Below are 21,480 nucleotides of genomic sequence, written 5' to 3'. Positions count from 1 at the left end.
GGGAGGGGGAGAAAATGACTGCTGTCTTTGAGGGAGGATAACAGCAGATACTCCACGAGTGTTGTTGCTCATCCCTTCAACCTAAACAAAAGGAGGGATGAGGTTGCCGCCGTTTCTTCTCTCCCTGAGGATTTGCCGGCCGGTGTCTAGCTGCAGCCACTGCAAAGGAAGGTTTTCCACTCAGCTGAGCTGGTTTGGGAAAGTCTGGGGCCCCTGCTGGCTGACCACTCCTCTGGGGGCCTCCAAACCCCTGACAGTCCCAGCCAGAGATCTTGCTCACCTACCACTGCCAGGCCCAAGCTATGACCACAGCTCTGGAAGGCACCCCTGGAAGTTCTCAGGTTGAGATCTGCAATAACACAGAACTCTTCCCAGAGAGCTGGGTTTGGTGCCCCAGCATCCATTTGCTTCCCCATAAGCCCTGCCTGATAAGCAGTGAGGAGAGAGGTGGCATTAAGAGCCCTCACTGCCAGGGCAGAAGAGCGATAGATCTTCTGAAAAACTGAGGCTGCGAAGTGCTCAGTGTGTCCTGATAGAGGAAAAGGCCGCTCTGTGGTTAGGGTTGAGGTGAGGTGCCACGGACAGCTCAACAGGAGGAGGATTGACATGCCTAACTCCTGCATGTTGCTAACATCCATCCTTGAAGACCCTTTTACAGGGACCCTGTGTGAAAAGGGCTTCTCCCCAAAAACATTTCATTTCTGAACGCACGCGGGACAGCTGGAATGAGCTGTTTAATGGCTGGAGCACGTGACGGGAGTCTTTTTCCGTCATAAAGACCCCTCTCCGTTTTTTGGTCCGCCTGCTGCGACGGCCAGTCAATAGAAAGTTTTGCCGCTGCCCTCCGGCACATATCAAGCAGGTCGAACTCCGCCTGAGCTGGGGAGGGGGACCCTTCGCTTAATCATTAATGCACGGCCTGGCTGGGAGGGATTCAGCAGGAGGATCACGTCGTCTTCATCCTCCTCTCCTTCCTCCAATAGACGAGCGATAACTTCGTCATCGTCATCCTCTCTGTCATCCGTTAAGGATCCAAAGAGGGGAGGCAGGTCGGGGGAGACTTCATCCATAAAGTCGCCCCAGCTGCATGACGCAGGGGGTTGCTTAGTCTCCTCTGCGGGCGGCGGAGAAAGGCAGAGGTCTCCTTTATTAGCGGCCGCCGCCCGCACCCTTCTCTCTAGACTCTAGCACCCCTTGACGAGAAGAGAGAACAGTGTGGACAGCACTCGGGGTTCGCGAGTGCCGCCTGAGCCTGTTTCACCCCAGGCATATGATGCACAAAGGATGAGAATCCTTGCCTGAGATCACAGACCCATGGACGGACGCAAAGTTACTGCTTTCGCTCCGCCGCTTGCTGAACTGGCAGTTGCCATGATAGAAAATAATTTAAACTCACCACAACGTGCCGCCTAGCAAAGAAAATATATAGAAGAGAATTTGCCGTAGCACGTCGTAACTCTCCCAGTATATCGCAGGCAAACAATTCACCGTGACAGTGAATAGACCCGCTAGCAAAACATCTGCGTTCAGTGATGTACCTTGACGGCTCGTCTTAGAACAGTTAAACAGCTAGTTCCAAAAACGGGGCCTGCCAAAGGATGGCTTGTAATCCTTATCTTCACAGGGAAAGATCGCGAATGAAGAAGGGACCACCAGAAGTGGTATATGTATTATGGAGGTGGGACTCCCGCATCACTGTCCGCGATTGGTCTGTCAACTGACAGACGTGGTGTTATTGGTGCTTCCAGGATCTGTCACGCCAGAGGTGTTTCCCATAGTGAGATACCGAGCGAATGTTTGAAAGACAACTGACATTTTCACTTATTGAAATGCTCATTTATCTGTACTTTTGATTTCATGGTGTTTTAGCATGATATATTAATACGTGTCTAATGTAATACATGTCTACCAAGTGTTTCATTCACGTCTTTTCGTTGTACTGAAGGATTTATTGTATCTTGAATGTTAAACACATCGGCATAATGTCTAAACAGTGTTATTGACAAATACTGATTTCATCACCACAGATACATGTTTTACAGCACTAATGTCTGTAATCAGTGCATAAGTAATCATGTTAAATCCATGTATACATTATACAGCAACTAGTCTAAATTGTTCCCCAAATAAACATTTACATGTAATGCCTTGTTATTTATCAGTACAATATAAAAATCATCTTCACAGGTGAGTCATTAAATTCAAAACCAATTGCCAATGTGTAGATATGTAGATGTGTAGACATTACAACGTCTTTAACGTGAATTTCTATTGTAACACGATAAAAAAACACAGCCGTAATAAGGAGTGATAGAACAGTACAGCAGAGTGTTAGGACAATTTTCTTTTCCTACATCCACATGGACTTAAGCTGGAGAAAGTTATACAAGCCTTCAACTTATCCTTCATTGCCAGTTGTTAAATAAGGTGCTGTATCCCATATGGTGTAGACAGGCATTCTGTGTTATTTACACTGATGCTTCTGTCATAAATCAGGCAGTTAACCTGAATCTGTTTTAGGTGACCAGGAGCATTTAGGCCTTTCCCAAACCTCAAGATGCTTTATATTATTGAAAACAGAAAATGAATATGACATGGTTCGCTCTGGAAGGATCTGTCGGACTCAATTGCAGAGCGAACAGGAGTTTATTACAAGGCGGAACAGAAAGCGCGGTCAGGGGCAGACTCAGGTTTTCGATCGGCAAACGTCCTACACAAGGACAATCCGGAAACGTGGTCGATGAAACAGGCAGACGGTCAAAACACAAGGAGACTGATCTGGGTTCAGGAAGGGGACGAGAACAAGAGCAGAGGTTGACTCAAGGTGAGTCAGTGGTTTAGCAAACAAGGTTCCACATCAGACTTTGTTCTGCCTCTGCCTTTTATGCCTCCATCTCCATTGAGCCCCAGGTATGCCCTGTTATGCTGACGATGTGGGCGTGGCAGAATAGGGTCCCCAGTGAGATGTACACATCACTGAAACACTACAAGCAGAATTTATCACTGTAAAGTATGGAGTACATTTTTTCCCCTCTTTCATCCCTGAAATAACAACCCAATGTCACCTACTCATAAATCAGGATGACAGCATTACAGACAGAACAAAGCTTTAAGATACACTAGTTCACGTCTACTGATGTAGCAGATGCCTTTCTCCAAATCAAAGTACAATGATTACTATACTATTGTGCACTAAATACTAGTCCTAATACCCACTGCTCCACCGTGCAGTTACTGCGTGTTGCTCTTTGCCTGTGGGCGGAGCTATTTGCGTGTGGGCGGGGCTATTTGCGTGTAGGCAGGGCTATTCGGGTGAGGGCGGAGCTATTGGTGCTACGAACAAAAGACACGTACAGAACAGAAGTACGAGTTCCTCCCAACATTTACATTGATGCATTAGCTGACGAGACCAAGACGAAAGCAAAGGCTGCTCTTACACTGATAATCACATATTTGCCACTTCCTGAGCTCTGTTCCCTGACCGTGTAAGAAAACCTGCGCTTTCAAGATGTTTGAAAGCAAAGCCAAGGCACGAGGTGGGACCTTTAAATGCAAATCTGAGCGCTGAACGGACACGTTGAACAGCCAACGTGTGATTCGGAGCGCTTCCGTTGCCGCCCAGACTGACATATCAGAGCCTGGAGGACCGAGTAACAAAAGCATGAAACACACCTCCGCTCACTTAGCTCGTCTTTCCACCCAGTACCGAGCGTTTTTTAGTGCTGTTTTAATTCTGCACACCCGAGTTCAAGCGTTAGAAGCGAAACTGCTCCGGCTTGAATACTGACGGGAACGAATTGGAGGAACTACAGAAATTCCGCTAACAGCCAGGCAGGTAAGTTAAAGTTAGTATTTGTACACTTTTCCCTAGGCTAATCGTGAGTATATTCTTTAGTTAATTCTTATATCTTCTTTCTTTCTTTTTTTTTATTTTTTATTTTTCATTTTATTCTTGTCCATGAGCTGAAGACTCGCAGCTGTATGTGGAGAAATGATCTTTATTGCATTTCGCAGCAGTATCGTACGTGTTACTGCTGAAGAAGAAGTGGGCGGAGGTTTATCATAACACCGAGAAAAAGTTACTTTAAACAGTGAGTGACACGTAGTGAAACCCCAGATTAACACAGTGGAATGTAACACAATGTTAATAAATATAGACTTATAATCCCGTGTTTTTATAAGGTGATGATGGCCGTAACTGTGAGTTACAGAATCATCCCGGAAAGTATGAAGCTGAAGCGACTGCGTGTAACTGATCTGCGCCTGACGTAACGGTCAGTCTTTTTTTCGAATTCCAGGCAGAAGTGGCCAATTATAGAAGCGATTATGCTTTCGTAGATTCCAGGAACATTTACTGCTGGTCAAAATATAAGGCATAATCATCATGAGCCAAGAATCAGTGAAATTGTTCTTTTATTAAATGTGACTAAACGAGTGTGATGATTATCTGCGATGTTCCGGCGATCCAAGCACCCAGTCACAAACATAACTTGTACAACATCATTCATAGTCAATTATACTGTACATAGTTCAAACATTGTATGTGTTATATATAATTAGTCCACCCTATAATTTTTCTTGGTTTCATCATCTAAAGGGTTAAATATACTGCTAAATAAGCTGAGAACATTATTATATATCGAAGAGAGAGTGGTGGCCTGACGACACTTGACTTTTCAGGTCGCTTCTGAGGCTCGTCACGGTAAGTCATAAAACGAGGACTGCCGTCTTTTGCGTTGAATATTAGCTGTACTACGTTTATTAATAAGCAGAGGTGCTTATGAAATACTGTCTACAGTAACATTTGAAGAAAATGCAATGAAATGGGACCCGGAGCGAAGTTGTGCCGTTGATACGCTGACTGTCAGTCACGTGGTATTGTCAAAGGCAGGAAAACTTAAAAGTGCCTTTTCAACTCCAAGCCTTAAGAAAGTCGCTGCCTAGTTTCTTTTTCTTTAAATTTTAATGGTGCACGGAATAAAAAATATTTAATCTGTGCTGCTGTTTGTATATTCTGTTCAGTACATATACTGTATAGGCTCACACACTACTTTCTCACAGTGGCACTTTCTCTCTTTGCCTCAGTAACAGCCATGAGCTCAGGGACTGTGGAAATAGTGTGGAGTTTCGAGAAATTTCTATACACTGACTGCCTGGCCAAAAAAAAAAGTCAAACACTAATATTTTGTTGGACCGCCTTTTGCTTTGATTATGGCATGCATTTGCCGTGGCATCGTTTCGATAAGCTTATGCAGTGTCACAACATTTATTTCTGTCCAGAGTTGCATTAATTTCTCGCCTAGATCTTGTATTGATGATGGGAAAGTCGGACCCCTGCGTAAAGTCTTCTCTAGCACATCCCAAAGATTCTCAATGGGGCTAAGATCTGGACTCTGTGGTGGCCAGTCCATGTGATAAAATGATGCCTCATGCTCCCTGAACCACTCTTTCACAATTTGAGCCCGATGAGTCCTGGCATTGTTATCTTGGAATATGCCCGTGCCATCAGGGAAGAAGAAATCCTTTGATGGAAAAACTGGTCATTCAGTATATTCAGGCAGTCAGCTGACCTCATCTTTTGGGCACATAACCTTGTTGAATCTAGACCTGACCAACTGAAGCAACCCCAGATCATAACACTTCGCCCACAGGCTTGTGCGGTAGGCACTAGACATGATGGGTGCATCACTTCATCCGCTTCTCTTCTTACCCTGATGCTCCCATCACTCTGGAACAGGGTAAATCTGGACTCGGACCACATGACCGTTTTCCGTTGCTCCAGAGGCCAGTCTTTATGCTCCTTAGCAAATTGAAGCCTTTTTTTCTGATCAGCCTCACTGACAAGAGGTTTTCTTAAGACTACACAGCTGTTTAGTCCCAATCCCTTGAATTCTCTTCACATTGTGTGTGTGTGGAAATGCTCTTACTTTTGCTGTTAAGCATAGCTGGGAGTTCTGCTGTTTTTTTACGATTTGATTTCACCAACGTTTAAGTGATCTCTGATCATGATCATTCAAAATTTTTTTCCGACCACATTTCTTCCTCGACGATGATGGTTCAGCACTATCCTTCCAGGTTTTAATAATGTTTTGGACAGTTCTTAACCCAATTTTAGTAGTTTCAGCAATCTCCTTAGTTGTTTTCTTTGCTTGATGCAGGCCAATAATTTGACCCTTCTGAAACAGAGTAACAGCTTTTCCACGACCACAGGATATGTCTTCCGACATGGTTGTTTAAGAAATAAGAAGCTACTCACTGCATCAGTTAGAGTTAAATAACTTGTTGCCAGCTGAAACAAATTAATCAGTGCAGTAATTATCCAATGGAAGGCTCTTTGCTATTTGCTTAGTTAAATCCAGGTGGTGACTTTTTTTGGCCAGGCAGTGTATATACTTTAACTTCATGAATTAAAGGTTTAAGGTATTTTATATAATGAGTGTAATTCTAGATAATGGAAAATAAAATTTTAAGTGGCATTAAGAATCAGTGAAATTGTTCTTTTTATTAAATATACTCACATACTCACTAAATATACTCACATACTCTATCTTCTCACCTGTCTTGTCACTGTCATTCTGTCTGTGCTGTGGTAGTTCCTGTCACCAAGACAAATTCCTTGTATGTGCGAACATACTTGGCAATAAAGCTCATTCTGATTCTGATTCTGATATGACTAAACGAGTGTGATTGTCCTTCGATGTTCCGGCGATCCTCGTGTCCGCGAATTAGACAAGCACCCAGTGACAATACATTGGATAAGTAATACAGTGATTTGAAAAAGTATTTGCTCCATCCTTGTGTTTCTTACCTGGGTGCATGTTTGCAGGGAGGCATGGTAAGTAGGTGCATATTTTGCTTGTTATTTTGCCTCGCAATATAGTTAATGTTCCCAAGGCCTTGTTTTACCCAGGGCATTTAGTGGAGTAACTGAGCAGAAGCACCTTTTTCAAGGGCACTACAGCACGAATGGGATTTGAATAGACAACCTGGGGATTAAAAGGCAATGAAACAGACATTCTACATTTACATTTATTCATTTAGTAGATGCTTTTCTCTAAAGCGACATACATCTCAGCAAAAATACAATTTGTGAATTACATTAAGAGACATGGCTGCAGACATGTGATTAAGTAAACCTAGTTTGTTACTTCCACTTGATGTACCAATATTCATCGCTCAGGTAGGTGCATAAAACGCAGGATAGATGAATCCTGATAACCTCCTTGTGAATTTTTCTTTTTTTAAAAAAAATTTTTATAATAAGCTACACAATCGCATACAGTGCCGGAGTAGCGGCTGTGCAAAGGCGTATTCTAATACATGTTGCCATTAGGAACACACAGATCTTCTAAAAATGCAGTGTTTTATAGATCATTTACTTAGTTTTATCTTCCATATTGCACTTCACTGTCCATGGCTATGACGCGATTATTGAAGTCACAAATTTCCCTGAAACATATATGTTAGGACTGTGGGAAGAAACAGTGAGAACACTGAGATCATGCAAACTCCTCACAAATTTAGCAGGGTGTGAACCTACAAACTCTCACACCATCCAGGTGCTGTGAGCTAACAGTGCTATTCACTGCATTACCATACCATCCATACCTGTACCTTCCCTCACCTTCCCTTACCAAGAAAACTATCCAGGTGATCATTATTACCTGCAACCAACACAGTCTGAGTGCGCAAATGTTTTAGCATGAAAACCGCAGTTCTACTGAGAACTGGCTGCAAGTTAGTACATGACAATAAGTGTTGACACCTCCTGCAGTTCTGCTTTCTGCTCCGTCCGATGTCAACGCTTTGCAAAATATCCTTCCCTTTCCTCCGCAAAAAAATCCTTAACTTCTATATGGTAGTGTAGTGGTTAGAGCCTCACCTGTGGCTGTAGTATCCTTGAGCAATGTACTTACCCTAAATTGCTCCAGCAAAATTACTCAGATGTATAAATACTTGTAACCTCAACACTGCAAGTTGCTTTGGAGAAAAGCATCTGTTAAATGTAAATGGTAAGTTCAATGGTACTTGAACCACCTTGAAACTGTTTTGACAGTAAAATATTTTCATGTTGTGTAACCCTTAACCCTTTCTCTCAAGCTGTCTGGATCCTGAACACTCTTAACCACGCTTAACATACCTGACTTCTGAACTCTGACCTCTACACCCACACACCCCCATCCAGAATGACACTGCAAAGATCGTCCTACCACTTCAAAATCTGTTAACATTGCTGTTTATTGAACCAACCACGCCGCTGCACTTTATCCCATAGTGTTTTTAGTTGGTAGTTAGTTATGGTAAATGGCTGTAGTTGTAATAGTATATGCTGTTGTAGTAATAGTACATGTTGTCTCCAATGTCACATCCTTGGTCCAAGAGAAACGCTGTATCACTCCTATGTATGTTCGAAACATATTGTGGGAATGACAAAGTTGACTTTGACTTAACAAGTCCAAGTTGTTTTTATTGTCATTCCTCTATATAGCTTGTATACAGTGGAACGAAATGTCGTTTCTCTGGAGACCATGGTACAACACAGAACAGGAGTACAGGACTAAAAAAATGGGCTGTAAACTGAAGGTAGTTTATAGAGTATGGAGTTGTGATGGGTTAACTGTTTGAATGTGCCAGGTGAGCGTTGGGAGGCAGCAGGGTGATCTTTACAGTAATTAGTTTCCAAGAAGTATTACATCACCAGAGTTTTATGGTTGTAGTCAGCAATCCACAGCCATTTCTCTGTTTCCAGTCCCTTGGGTCAGAAACCAGATCAGTAAAGTGTCCTTAATACCATGCACACTACGAATTGTGTCATATTATTATTTACCAGGAGTTTACCATGTAACTTTCATGACAGAGCTGAATATGTTTTGTCCACTGCTGTAATGTCTGAGTCCAACCACACCAGAGAACATGTGTAAAGATATTTAAAATATTACCATATATAACACACACATTTTGTAATACAATAGTAAGTATATACTAATGTTACGATGTATAAAATGCCAACAAAACTGAACCTTTTTTTCAGCTCTATCTTGAAACCTTTCATAAATTAAAGGTTTAAGGTATTTTTATATAATGAGTGTAATTCTTGAATATGGAAAACAAAATTTTAAGTGCCAGTAAGTGTTTCATAATGTGATGTGTCTTTACTCCAGACAGAATGGCAACCACCTGTGGATTGAGAACTCTGAAGAATGAGCCAGGTACGAGTTCCTCAAACGCTTACATTTATGTGCTCAGCTGACACTTGTCTTGAAAGCAATTTCCAGTTTTAAAACAACACCTGCATTTATTTCGCCATTTATACAGCTGGGTAATTTTGGCAATGTAGGGCAAAGACTTTGCTCAAGGGTACTACAGCTGGAGGTGGGATTTAAACCTCCAAAGGCAGCTGCTCTAACCACTGTTACCAGTTGCTTGAAACAGAAGAATGATAATGAATAAGAGTCAAAATACTATGAGTTTGTCACAGTTGTAAACAGACCTCTGGAATGTGATTTCTAAGCAATACGTATTGATGTGTATTGATTCAAAGGCTACATAGTGTAGCATAACCTGGAATCACAGAAACATGTGTTGGAAGAAAGAGGAACACAGTGAGAAGTCGTAGATCTGACAGAGACAATTTTTAGACTTGTAGAAGTTAGCTTATATCATTGCATTAAAACAGGTTTCTCTTTATCATGTTCCCTTTCTTCCTTCGGTCACTCAGTGCCCCTGAAGTCTGTGTCAGTGGAGGTAGACGTCCAGGGTCACGTGGCATCGGTCAACTCCACCCTTCAGTATGAGAACCAGGAGTCCAATCCCGTGGAGGCCATCTTCATCTTCCCCATGGACAGCAATGCTGCCGTTTACCGGTTCCTGGCCCGTATCGGGACGTCGAGATTGAAGCCCAAGTCAGAGAGAAGGAGAAGGTGATTCCTGAGTGTTTCGATTTCATGACAGGCCCTCTAGCTGTAATGAAGGGTATCTTTGTATGTGTGTGTGATGTTTCCATCATTTGCTCTCAATCAGGCAAAGGAAGAGTATGACGATGCCATAAGCTCTGGGCAGGAGGCCTTCCTGCTGGAGGAGAGCGACGAGAGCTCTGACGTGTTTCGACTGAGTGTGGGGAGTCTTCCTCCTGGACAGACTGCCTCTGTTACCGTGGGATATGTCAGTGAACTGGCTGTGCAGGCTGACCACGCCCTGAGGTTCTGTTTGCCTGCTGTGCTCAATCCTCGCTACACCCCTGCAGGTACACAGGAATGGTTGCCTGTTACCAGCTACATGTTTTGAATCCATACAGCAAGCTAAATATTAGCTAGTGTTGTTGACTTCTTTGACTTTTTGGGTGAGCAAATGCAATTCGTTTTATCAAAGACATATTTCATATAAGTAGTAAGTACTGAAATGTGCTGAAAGTCATTTGATTAGGAAAATTCAATTAACATGGCTGAAATAATTTACTAGTTGTTACTAACGAGCAATGGGGTGCGCGGTGGCGCAGTGGGTTGGACCGCAGTCTTGCTCTCCGGTGGGTCTGGGGTTCGAGTCCCGCTTGGGGTGCCTTGCGACGGACTGGCGTCCCGTCCTGGGTGTGTCCCCTCCCCCTCCGGCCTTACGCCCTGTGTTGCCGGGTTAGGCTCCGGTTCCCTGTGACCCTGTATGGGACAAGTGGTTCTGAAAATGTGTGTGTGTGTGTATTAGCAAGCATTCTTAATCATCCAGTGCTCTCATTGTGTACATATAGTATGTGTATTTGTGTTATTATAATTAATTTATTTGATTTGACAGGACACAGGTTAAAGTGAGAAAGGTGTAAATACATTTGTAAATATGTAGTGAAGGTGCTGAAGTGTTGACAAATGTCACGGTTTGGTTGACCACAGAGATGGTAAGAATATTAAGCAATCTGGTGAATACATTCATATTTCATATGCTCTTACAAAGTGACTTAAAAGGGGAATCCTAAATGTCTTTATCGTTATTGTACTCAAAATGTTAAATCTTGACAATTACAATATTAGAATTTCTTTTAACGTTCTGTTGTAGCTGCATGTTGTAGATACTGTTGTGAAGATTAATCACGTTAACTGTGATTTTTCCCATACAAGTGTGTTAAGTATACCTCAACATGGTTACATTCTTGGTATCTGAAAACAACCACTGTTGTTGAATTGTTTTTTTTTTTTTTTTGTCTTTTGATTGTTTTATTAACACTTTTCCAGGCAGCAGCAGCATGACAACAGAGGCTTCTCCACAGGCTGGTGATGTGCCATACACTCTATCGCTCACTATGAACATCTACACCCCCAGCTTTGTCCAGAGTGTGGAGTCTAATTGCCCCCTCACCCCACTGGCGTTCCTCTCCCAGGACAAAACTCAGGCCAAAGTAGGCCATCTGTTCATGTTTGTCCCTTTCTTTATACATCCCTTCTTTCTGTCCCAATTCATAGTGCTTCATTTCTATATTTTCTTCAGTACAAAATAAAATTCCAGGCTACATCGGTGACCTAATCCTTCCAATTTAGGAAAATGGTCACATAAATGGAAGACATGGTGAATAAAAGGTTTTTTTCATTGTCTTCGGTGGTCAGAAATGACATTGTCTTACCAAGAGTACCTGTACGCTGTAGGTGAGTCTGGCCCCAGGACACCGATTTGACCGTGATGTGGAACTCCTGCTGTACTACAGTGAGCCTCACCAGCCCATGGCCATATTGGAGGCAGGACAGCTAGGTGTTCAGTCCGGTGAGTTTGTGTTTGTATTGCCGGAAGTTAGAAATGATTATGCTTTTGCTGTACTTCACTTTTTTTGGTTGATCATTAGATTTATAGAAGCGTTTAAAATGTACTGCCAAGTTTAGCTCCTGATGATCTTTTCTGTTTTCTCTAGGTTCATTGATGGGTGATACTGTAGCCATGCTGAGTTTCTACCCAGTAATTGAGGCTGAAAAATCATCTCACGTTGCTTCCAGTGGAGAGTTTATATTCCTGGTGGATCGCTCTGGAAGTATGGAATGTCCAATGAACCAAAACAGTGGGGATAAGAGCCGCATCAGCAGCGCCAGGGTATCCTCACTAAAACAAAACCGTAATAAGAGTACAGTCATTCTGTGTTATTCAGTCTCCTGATATCTGGTTTTCATGTATCTTGTCTGAAATTAATATCACTTCTTGTTAAATTATTTAATTATTTTATTCACATTAGAACCTTGACAAATTAAATTTCAGTGAATAGTTCATTGTTATTCTGTAAATTTAGAATATCTGCACTATAGAGGGTCCTGAAACCATCAGCAGCAGCGGTGACCAAGAAGATGAAACAGCATGTTTAAAGTTGCAAATCTTTAACTAATTTCTACCTATAATTGTGAGGAAACATGAAATAGTATGAAATCAAAATTCATTGCTTTTATCTGTTTTCCCAATGTTGATTGAAAGAAAAAACCTCAAGGGTAAAATGATGAGGAAGGCTTCTGGATACAGGCCTATGTTTGCTGGAACGTAGGACATGGCACATGCGTGACGTGGAGGTCATTGGGAACTGGAATTTTTTCACAATAGAAATAATGGCATAATTTTCCACTTTTTTGAAATCTGTCGGTTTGCAGGAACTAATTAAGACTGGCTAACAGGGATAAGTGACGCTGATACACACTGATATCCACTGATATACAGAAACACAATAGATACCAAGTAGAGTCATCCTCTTACTGTTGTTCTCTTCTCTCACGTCTTCTCTATGTAGGACACTTTACTTCTGTTGTTGAAGAGTCTTCCACTGGGCTGTTACTTCAACATCTATGGATTTGGTTCGGAGTACGAGTCTTTCTTCCCGTGAGTACCCAGTGAAAATATTATACTCTTTGAGAAAGAAGAAAGAACATTACCAGTATTTCTGTGTATTTGCTGATTAAAAGGTTCTTCTGTGTCTCTGTGGGTCAGTGAGAGTGTGGAATATACTCAGGCCACCATGGAATCTGCTGTAGAGATGGTGAAGTCAATGGAGGCTGACTTGGGAGGAACAGAAATCCTGCCACCCCTCCAGAACATCTACAGCAAGCCCTGCCTTCCCTCACATCCACGACAGGTATCATTTGTTCCACATGTAGCTGCATTCTAGCAAATTAGGAATGTATCACATTATTATGCTTTAATTTTGCTGAAGCAGACTGATAGCTACATAATGTACTTGTAATTTCCTGGACAATATGATTGATTGTTACTTCTTTGCCCCCCCCAGTTGTTGTGTTCACAGATGGAGAAGTAGGAAATACGAAAGAAGTAATTAATCTGGTGAAAAGCCATGCTCACTCCCACAGGTGAACTGTATGTCTGGATACCTTGGTGTGTGTGAATTTGTCTGTGTGTGTACACATTCTCATAGTATCACTGCATCTAGGTGCTTCACCTTTGGCATTGGGGAGGGGGCCAGCAGTGCACTGGTGAATGGCATGGCTGAGGGAGGCTCTGGACACCCACAGTTCATCACTGGATCGGAGAGAATGCAGCCCAAGGTGAGAGAGGGATGAAAAGATGAACTAAGTAATGGAAAGAACATCTTAGAATTAAAAAAAAAAAAAAAAAAATCCAAATTGCACTGCAGTCATGTTTGTATAGATTTCCAAACAGAGCTTGTTTGAGCCCTGTGAATGGGTATGCCAGGCCATGACCGCTCCCACACCTTCACGGCCAACTGCACCTGGTGGGGGGTTCGTTGGAACAAAACGGGCACTACATAGAGCCCATCTGAAAGTTCTTGTAGTGTTGTTGACACCTTAATAGTTCTGTGTGTTTTGTACAGTACTTGAAACTGAAAAGATATTTCAGTTGTGTTTCATTGTTTGTTGCTGATTTAGAGCTATGGGAAAGAAATAAGTTCCCGCAAGTCCTTCTCCCACCATTCATTTTATTTTTATCAACTGCTCATTCCCTGTAAAGCACCAGCACTCTCTGCTGCACCATCATGTTTCTGATTGAAATTCTTGTTTTATGAAGAGTTTGAATATTCTAATTAATACTGCTAGAAAAGACAAGTCAACACTAAGTTATTTGCAAGTCATTAGCTGCAGAATTGTTACTTTTTTCCCCTTTTTACTGCACTATGGATTGGAAAAGTAATCCTTTGCACTAACACTGCTGTTCTTCTCTGATTCAGGTTATGCAGTCCCTACAGTATGCGTTGAATCCTGTGGCAAAGGACATTGCAATGAAGTGGAACATTCCAGCAGAAGTTTCAGTCACCCCTCTCTCGCCTCCTGTTAATGTGCTCTTCAACCTGAAGCGAGTCATACAGTATTTCCAGCTCACAGGACAGGTCTGGAGTGTAACTTTTCTTCTCTCCAGTAATATAACTGATATATATGAATGCCAGGCAGCATCAGTTTGTTTACTGACTTGGGGGACATTAGTTTCTTGGATTTGTTTAATCCATCTTGGTTTAGTCTCTTTCTGACAGAAAGTACAGTACTGGAAACATTGTATTTTACAGAGGTCTTTTTTTTTTTTTTTTTGTGGTCTTTTCACTTAGCAATTCAGTGAAAAATGCACTTTGACTAGGGGTACCTGAAGTTTTGCATACTGCTGTATTATATTCATTTTTCCTTCTTTTTGTGTCTCAGAATGCCAGCAATATGTCTGGTTCAGTGAGTCTCCATTACATTGTTGAAGATAAACCTTTTGAGAACAAAATCAGCTTTAACCTGAAGCCAGATGCTGACAACAGGTAATAATCAGACTTCAGAGTTAATTTTTAAGGGCACAGATATTGGGCCTGGACAATTGATGTGTTAGTAAGGCCAAAGGCCAGGGCACCAAATGTAGTTTTTTCCAGAGAACACTGGATTTGTATTCATTTGATTTTTGTTGTTGTGATGAACAAAAAAATGCAGGGGTGGTGTTTCCTACAGTGTTTGGTTAAGAAATTGAGACATACTTTACATATATTACAATGTGGATATCAGTGGTGGGAAGAGTGGGGGACTGCACCCCCTCTGTTCAAAGTAAACACTTTTTCTCCCCAGTCTGGGATGTCCTCTGTCCCTCCAGTCAGTACTGATAAAATGGTCAATATTCAGAGCTTCATAACAATATGAGAAATTCCTGTCCTATCCTGTTTGTAATATTCAAGATACAAGGGCTCCTGTTCCGACATGTATAATTTTCCATTTTATTCTTTGCCACGCTTACTCCACCACTCTCACGGAGAGCCTCAAAGTTGCACCAGTTCTTGGTATTTTAGTATAAGACAAAGTAAATTTACACAAGCATATAATCACATTCTACTTCATAATTCTAACTAGACTATTTAATAGCACCCACTGTTTAGCCCTGGAATGGCAAGCTCATGAATGAAATGATATTTTCCACGCTAGGTAGTTTGCTTAACTGCAGACAACTATGGTCTCATGTCAAGTAAGTAATGCACCAAATTTAAGTGCATCAGGGCCAAGGGGGAAATTCCTGCGTTGCACACAGACTGGCACACGCACATCTAAGGCTTCGTCTGCTGTCGTTTTGTAATCAGTTTGTTTGTTTGTGTGGCCTTGTAGCATGCTGCTGCACAGACTGGGGGCCCGAAAAGCCATTGTGGACCTGGAAGGGAAGGTGAGAGAGGGAGATGACAAGAGTGCGAAAGAGAGAGTAGTAGAGCTGAGCATCCAGTCAGGAGTGAGCTCCTCCTACACTGCGTTCATTGGAGTCAACAGGGAGAACAAGGAGCCGGTCCAGGGGCCCCTACAGCGCAGACTTATGGCAGCAAGGAGTCTATTTGCAGGTAACAGCTTTGCAGGGAGCCTGACAACACTGAATATAGATGTTATCTTTTGATATTAACAATAGATGTTCAGTATCTTCTAGGATACATTCCACTAGTAAAGGCAAATGTCCAGTGTGCTGTTTGCCCTTTTTTAATTTGAAAATATGTCCAGCCTAACCTCTTGTTACATTTTCTCTGGTGAAAATTTACTTTGTGAACCTCTGAGATCTCTATAACCTGTATAACAGCCGCATTTATTATAGTTCTTATTATTCAAATAACCAAGGTAATGGTTGTTTTATTGACAGTCGAGTATTAGAATCTGTTTTTTTTTTTTTTTTATTTTTATTCTAGGAAGTTATCCTGTAAATTCTATTTGTGGTAAGGCCCCTTCTATGGGCTTAATCGACTGTGGCCTCTACGTACAGTCCCCTGAATGTTGCGCCGCACCGTCTTCTGATCATTCTTGTGACACTGATGAGCAGCGTTCTTGTAAGTATCAACCCTCTTTAGGTCCAGCCTTTCAGGTCAGAAACCTCTGGCCTAATCTTTTGTAAAGATTTGATTTTACAAATTTCTGTAAGCTGACACAATGTGGAGTACAGTATATGCATTAACACATATCTTGGGTTGCTTTTGTATGCTGTCTTATTCATGTCAGTCATTTGTTCTTATGTTCAGAATTTTATTAAAAAAAAAAAAGTTTGGTGTAAACAATAGTGAGGAGGGTGTATGAATTCAGTATATGAACATGGGAGAGTCTTACTCCTGGGCTAAAGCATTTCAAGATGTCTATCCATTTTGAGAGAGATGTGTGTCATAATATTCTGAATGAAGCACAGTTTAATGTTTTTCTCCTCAGCATCCAGTGAGGAGGGTGAATGTGAAGATTATGCAGGTCAGAATTTTATAATAACTACTTTTTTAAAAATTTTTTTTAAAGATACAAACATTTCCTAGTTCAGTTGCGTTTCATTCACCATTCCTTATAAAACTTGTCTGTTGTGGAGTGAAGGTGTTTTTGCTTTGCTGATATTAATTGTCCACAAAACAGTAGTGGTGTTTACAGGCTGTGTGTACTGGTCTTGAGCAGTAAAATGACAAACATTGTAAATGTTTATTAGATTAATCATTGAAAAGTTGGCATATATTATGGGTTTGTGGAGAGAATATACTGTTTTCAATAATTAAAATATTTGAGTTACATTAAAATGAGAACATTTGGTTAATTTATTGATTGTTACTGAGTGGTTGGGGGGTGCGGTGGGGCAGTGGGTTGGACCGGGTCCTGCTCTCCAGTGGGCCTGGGGTTTGAGTCCTACTTGGGGTGCCTTGCGGCGGCTGGCATCCCATCCTGGGTGTGTCCCCTTCCCCTCCGGCCTTACGCCCTGTGTTGCCGGGTAAGCTCCGGTTCCCTGCAACCCCGTATGGGACAAGCGGTTCAGAAAATGTGTGTGTGTGTGTGTGTGTGTGTGTGTGTGTGTGTGTGTGTGTGTGTGTGTGTGTGTGTGTGTGTATACTTACTGGTAAAAGCAACTTTGGAGATACAAACAAATCAAGTTACAAACAGACTTCCGGTACCAATTGTGTTCGTAGGTTTAGGACTCAGTGTGTTCATGTTGGAGAAAAGTGAAACTTTTCCCAAACATGTAATTTTTGTACACGGCAATAATCTGATAACGTTTCCATTGATGGCATTTGCTTATTGTGGTCAAAGTTTATAGATTTTGGATTTTATTCTGATTCCCATACCAATTACATAAATTACAGATATAACCATTTATGTTATTTTGTTGGTAAAAATATATTTTATAATATATATAAAATTTATTTTAAATTTGCTTGTATAATTACCTTTTTTTAATCACTTTCACAAAAACATTATAGAACAAGCAAATATTTCTGTGGAAGAACCTGAAGATCCAATGGTAGACCTGATTGGTCTGCAGAGGGCTGATGGGTCCTGGGATCTCCAACAATCTCTGGCTTCAATCCTTGGAAAACAGGAAGAGGAAGTGGTCAAAGCATCACCTGGAAAGGTAATAGGGTCTAAGAGGGTTCACATGCAGATTCTTTGCTGTAAAATTCCTTACATTAGTGAATCAGTAGTTGATAAATTTATTCTGGGAATGTGATAAGATACACACTTCCTGGACCGGGGTGCACGCAACTATCAAAGAAATCTCTAACAAATAATATCTCACCACCTCTTCTCTTGTTAAAACTCAACCCGAACTCCGTTCTTGATGATGCCATGGTATGTAGGCCAACTACTCTTGAATATTTGGCAGAGAAACGTATTTTGTTGTGGTGTACACCACATCCATGGATGACTCAAGTGTGTAAATTTTTCCCAACCCATTTGCTTTACATGGCAGTTCTAACTTCTAGAATGTCTAGACACCCTTCTGGAACTGTATTGTCTTTGTCTGTGTGTTGCTGTGACCTTGTGCTGGTCAGAAAACTAATTTTTAAAAAAATGACTGTATCTGGTAATCCCAAAGGAGATGCAGTTCATTTAGTGGATGCTTACTGTTAATTACACCAAGAACATATGTTGTGTTTCCCTCCCCAGCCTGAGTTTTCTTCAGTCTGGGCCACAGTGTTGGCAGTTCTATGGCTGCATGGATATAAGGCTGAATCCAGGGATGAGTGGCAGTTTGTGGCTAAAAAAGCAATGACCTGGGTCAGAGCTCAGTCAGGTATAGAAGAACTCTTTCGTTCTTTCACTTATATTCATATACATTAAAGAATATGATAGCAGGCATTCTAAAGATACCTCTTTACTTCGAACTGTATTCTTGAGAAATGTGTATAGGCTATATATATAATTTTTCAAGGAGTTTTAAAATGTGTTCTATAGTGGTTGAAATACATGCAGTGAGGACAGGCTTATATGTATATCAATGGATTATGAGAACAAATATTAAGTGTGTATATAATTGTACAGAATATATGGGGAGTGCTGGATTTGTTTAGGATGTGTGTTCAGTGTACTGTTCTTGTGTTTCAGGGTTTGATTTAACAGAGTTTGTGGCAGCTGGAAACTCCTTCCTGGGCCTCCAGGTGAAACTGTAGACCCTTGGCTTGCGAGAGTGAACCGCTTCCTAAACACTCCCATTGTTGGTGTCCAGCTACCGAAAAAGAAAGAATGACCCTAGCTGTGAGAGTATTAATGTTTCAACATTAAATATTCCAACTGCTCAAATCCCCAAGCTTTTAGAATCAGTTTGATGCCTTGGCATGTTCATTAACGATAGCCTTTATTGCAGGGGCAAAAAAAAAAAACAATAAATACTGTATAATCAAATGATTCTAACCTCATGGTTTGTGCATGACTCCACTCATCACATGTGTTAAATCAAAAAATATTGTAAAGAGTGTAACTGTCAAATATGTGAAGTATTTCATCACCACAGATACATGTTTTACAAGCGTAGTTGGCGGTAGGCCATGTTGGGGTCCAACGTTGATACAAAGCGTACTGAAAGGGAATGACGAGCATCGCCTAATTCAGTCATTCTCTTAGTAAATTACTTAACTGAAACAGGAGCAGTCTTTTAATCACTGCAATCTTAAATTTGTTAAAGTCCCATTTTATTAGCAGTTAGTAGCATAGTAATCTTTAAAAGCAACCACAGCACTTCAACAGCAATAAAGCCAACTAGGTTGGTTATACTGGCTTGACACACCCAAAGGAGAATGGAAGAATGCAGGAGATTTTTTACTTTTGCAGTGTAATAGGTTTCTAAGTTGAGGTATTGCTTGACTAACATTCAAGTGGGTTCTCTTTCCTTTAACTCATTCCTGGGTCTTCAGCTGAACCTGTGGAACCTTGATCTGCAAGAGTGATCACTTCCTCATTCCATCAATTTCCATTAACTGCTTGTCGTGATCAGTGTAGCAGGGGTCCACAGCCTATCCCAGAATCACTGGGCCCAAGGCAGAGGGGGTGTACACCCTGGATGGGACACCAGTTCATAACAGGCTAGCCACAAATTCTCACCCATTTCAGGCAATTTACTGTCATCAGTTGACCGTGAACTGCATATCTTTTGGCTGTGGGAGGAAACCGGAGCACCCAAAGGAAACTCATGCACAAGAGGAGAGAAAATACAAACTCGATGCAGACTGAACTAGATTCAAACCAATGCCCAAACATCTCAGGTGCTTTACTACTCACTGCACTGCCATGCTGCTCCAGTATTTAATTCCTCTCATTATTAATCTCCAACTTCTGGAAAAGAGTAAGTAACATTTTCACATATTGAAATACCTATTTATCGATACTTTTGATTTCATGGTGTTTTAACATGATATATTGATTAATACATGTCTAATACCAAGAATTTCATTTACGTCCTTTAGTTGTACTGAAAGATTTATTGTGTCTTGAACGTTAAAAACACACACACACATTTTCTGAACCGCTTGTACCATACGGGGTCGCGGGGAACCGGAGCTTACCCGGCAACACAGGGTGGAAGGCCGGAGGGGGAGGGGACACACCCAGGATGAGACGCCGGTCCGTCGCAAGGCACCCCAAGCGGGACTCGAACCCCAGACCCACCGGAGAGCAAGATCTGGTCAACCCACTGCGCCCCCTCTTGAATGTTAAAGACATCGCCATAATGGATAAAAGAATGTAACTGTCAAATATGTGAAGTATTTCATCACCACATAAACATGTTTTACAGCACTAATATCTGTAAGCAGTGCATAAGTAATCATGTTAACTCTATGTATACATTACAAAGCATGCAGTGAGCAACTGGCTACTGTCTTCACGGACATATTTAACACCTCCTTAAAAAGCTCAACTGTACCCACTTGTTTCAGAAACACCACCATCATCCCCGTTCCCAAGAAAAACAGAGCTGCCTTAATGACTATCGCCCGGTGGCACTGACTCCCATTGCAATGAAATGCTTTGAGAGGCTGGTGCTGGGACACATTAAGGACACCATCCCAGACACTCTGGACCTGCTGCAGTTTGCCTACCGCCACAACAGATCCACTGAAGATGCAATATCACACACACTTCACACCATTCTGTCTCACCAGGATAATAAAAACTGCTATGCAACGCTATTGTTTGTAGACTATAGCTCAGCATTTAACACTGTCATCCCAACCAAGCTGATCCAGAAACTACTAGGGCAGGGACTGAGTGCCGCATTGTGCAATTGAATCCTGGATTTCCTCACCAACAGACCCCCACGTGTGCAGATTGGCAGTAATACCTCCTCCCAACTGATCCTCAACACTGGCACTCCACAGGGAAGCGTCCTGAGCCCAGTGCTATACTCCCTATTCACGCATGACTGTGTGGCCAGTCACGGCTCCAACACCATCATGAAGTTTGCTGACGATACCACCATTGTGGGTCTGATCACCAGCAACAATGAGACGGCTACAGAGAGGAGGTGAGGCTCCTGGCAAAGTGGTGCCAGGACAACAACCTGTCTCTCAATGTCAGTAAAACTAAAGAGCTGGTGATTGACTTCAGGAAACAGGATACGGTTCAGGCACCCATCTACATAGGAGGGGACATTGTAGAGAGGGTCAACATCTTCAAATTCCTCGGGGTCACCCTCACTGCCAAACTCACATGGACTGAGCGCACAGCATCATCCATCAAAAACGCCCATCAACGTCTCCACTTCCTCAGGCATCTGAAGAAAGCCAGGATGTCCACTACAGTCCTCACCACTTTCTACGGGTGCGCTGTG

General features: G+C 41.9%; 1 protein-coding gene across 1 annotated transcript; it reads left to right on the top strand.

The window, feature by feature from the left end:
- Nucleotides 1–3,719: 3,719 nt before the first annotated feature.
- Nucleotides 3,720–19,058, top strand: LOC114911618 (von Willebrand factor A domain-containing protein 5A-like). Its single transcript, XM_029255534.1, is given in 20 exon segments — nucleotides 3,720–3,835; nucleotides 9,162–9,209; nucleotides 9,719–9,880; nucleotides 9,883–9,920; nucleotides 10,021–10,243; nucleotides 11,217–11,380; nucleotides 11,625–11,739; nucleotides 11,885–12,060; nucleotides 12,740–12,828; nucleotides 12,937–13,085; nucleotides 13,238–13,313; nucleotides 13,394–13,508; nucleotides 14,150–14,308; nucleotides 14,613–14,716; nucleotides 15,543–15,766; nucleotides 16,103–16,240; nucleotides 16,611–16,646; nucleotides 17,636–17,787; nucleotides 18,324–18,450; nucleotides 18,762–19,058. Coding segments are annotated over 19 exon segments (2,355 nt in total). The 5' UTR covers nucleotides 3,720–3,835; nucleotides 9,162–9,166; the 3' UTR covers nucleotides 18,827–19,058.
- Nucleotides 19,059–21,480: the final 2,422 nt, after the last annotated feature.

The sequence above is a fragment of the Scleropages formosus genome, chromosome 10 (genome assembly GCF_900964775.1).
Source record: "Scleropages formosus chromosome 10, fSclFor1.1, whole genome shotgun sequence".
NCBI lineage: Eukaryota > Metazoa > Chordata > Actinopteri > Osteoglossiformes > Osteoglossidae > Scleropages > Scleropages formosus.
The sequence above is the reverse complement of the archived record's forward strand: the minus strand, read 5'-3'. Positions and strand labels throughout refer to the sequence as shown.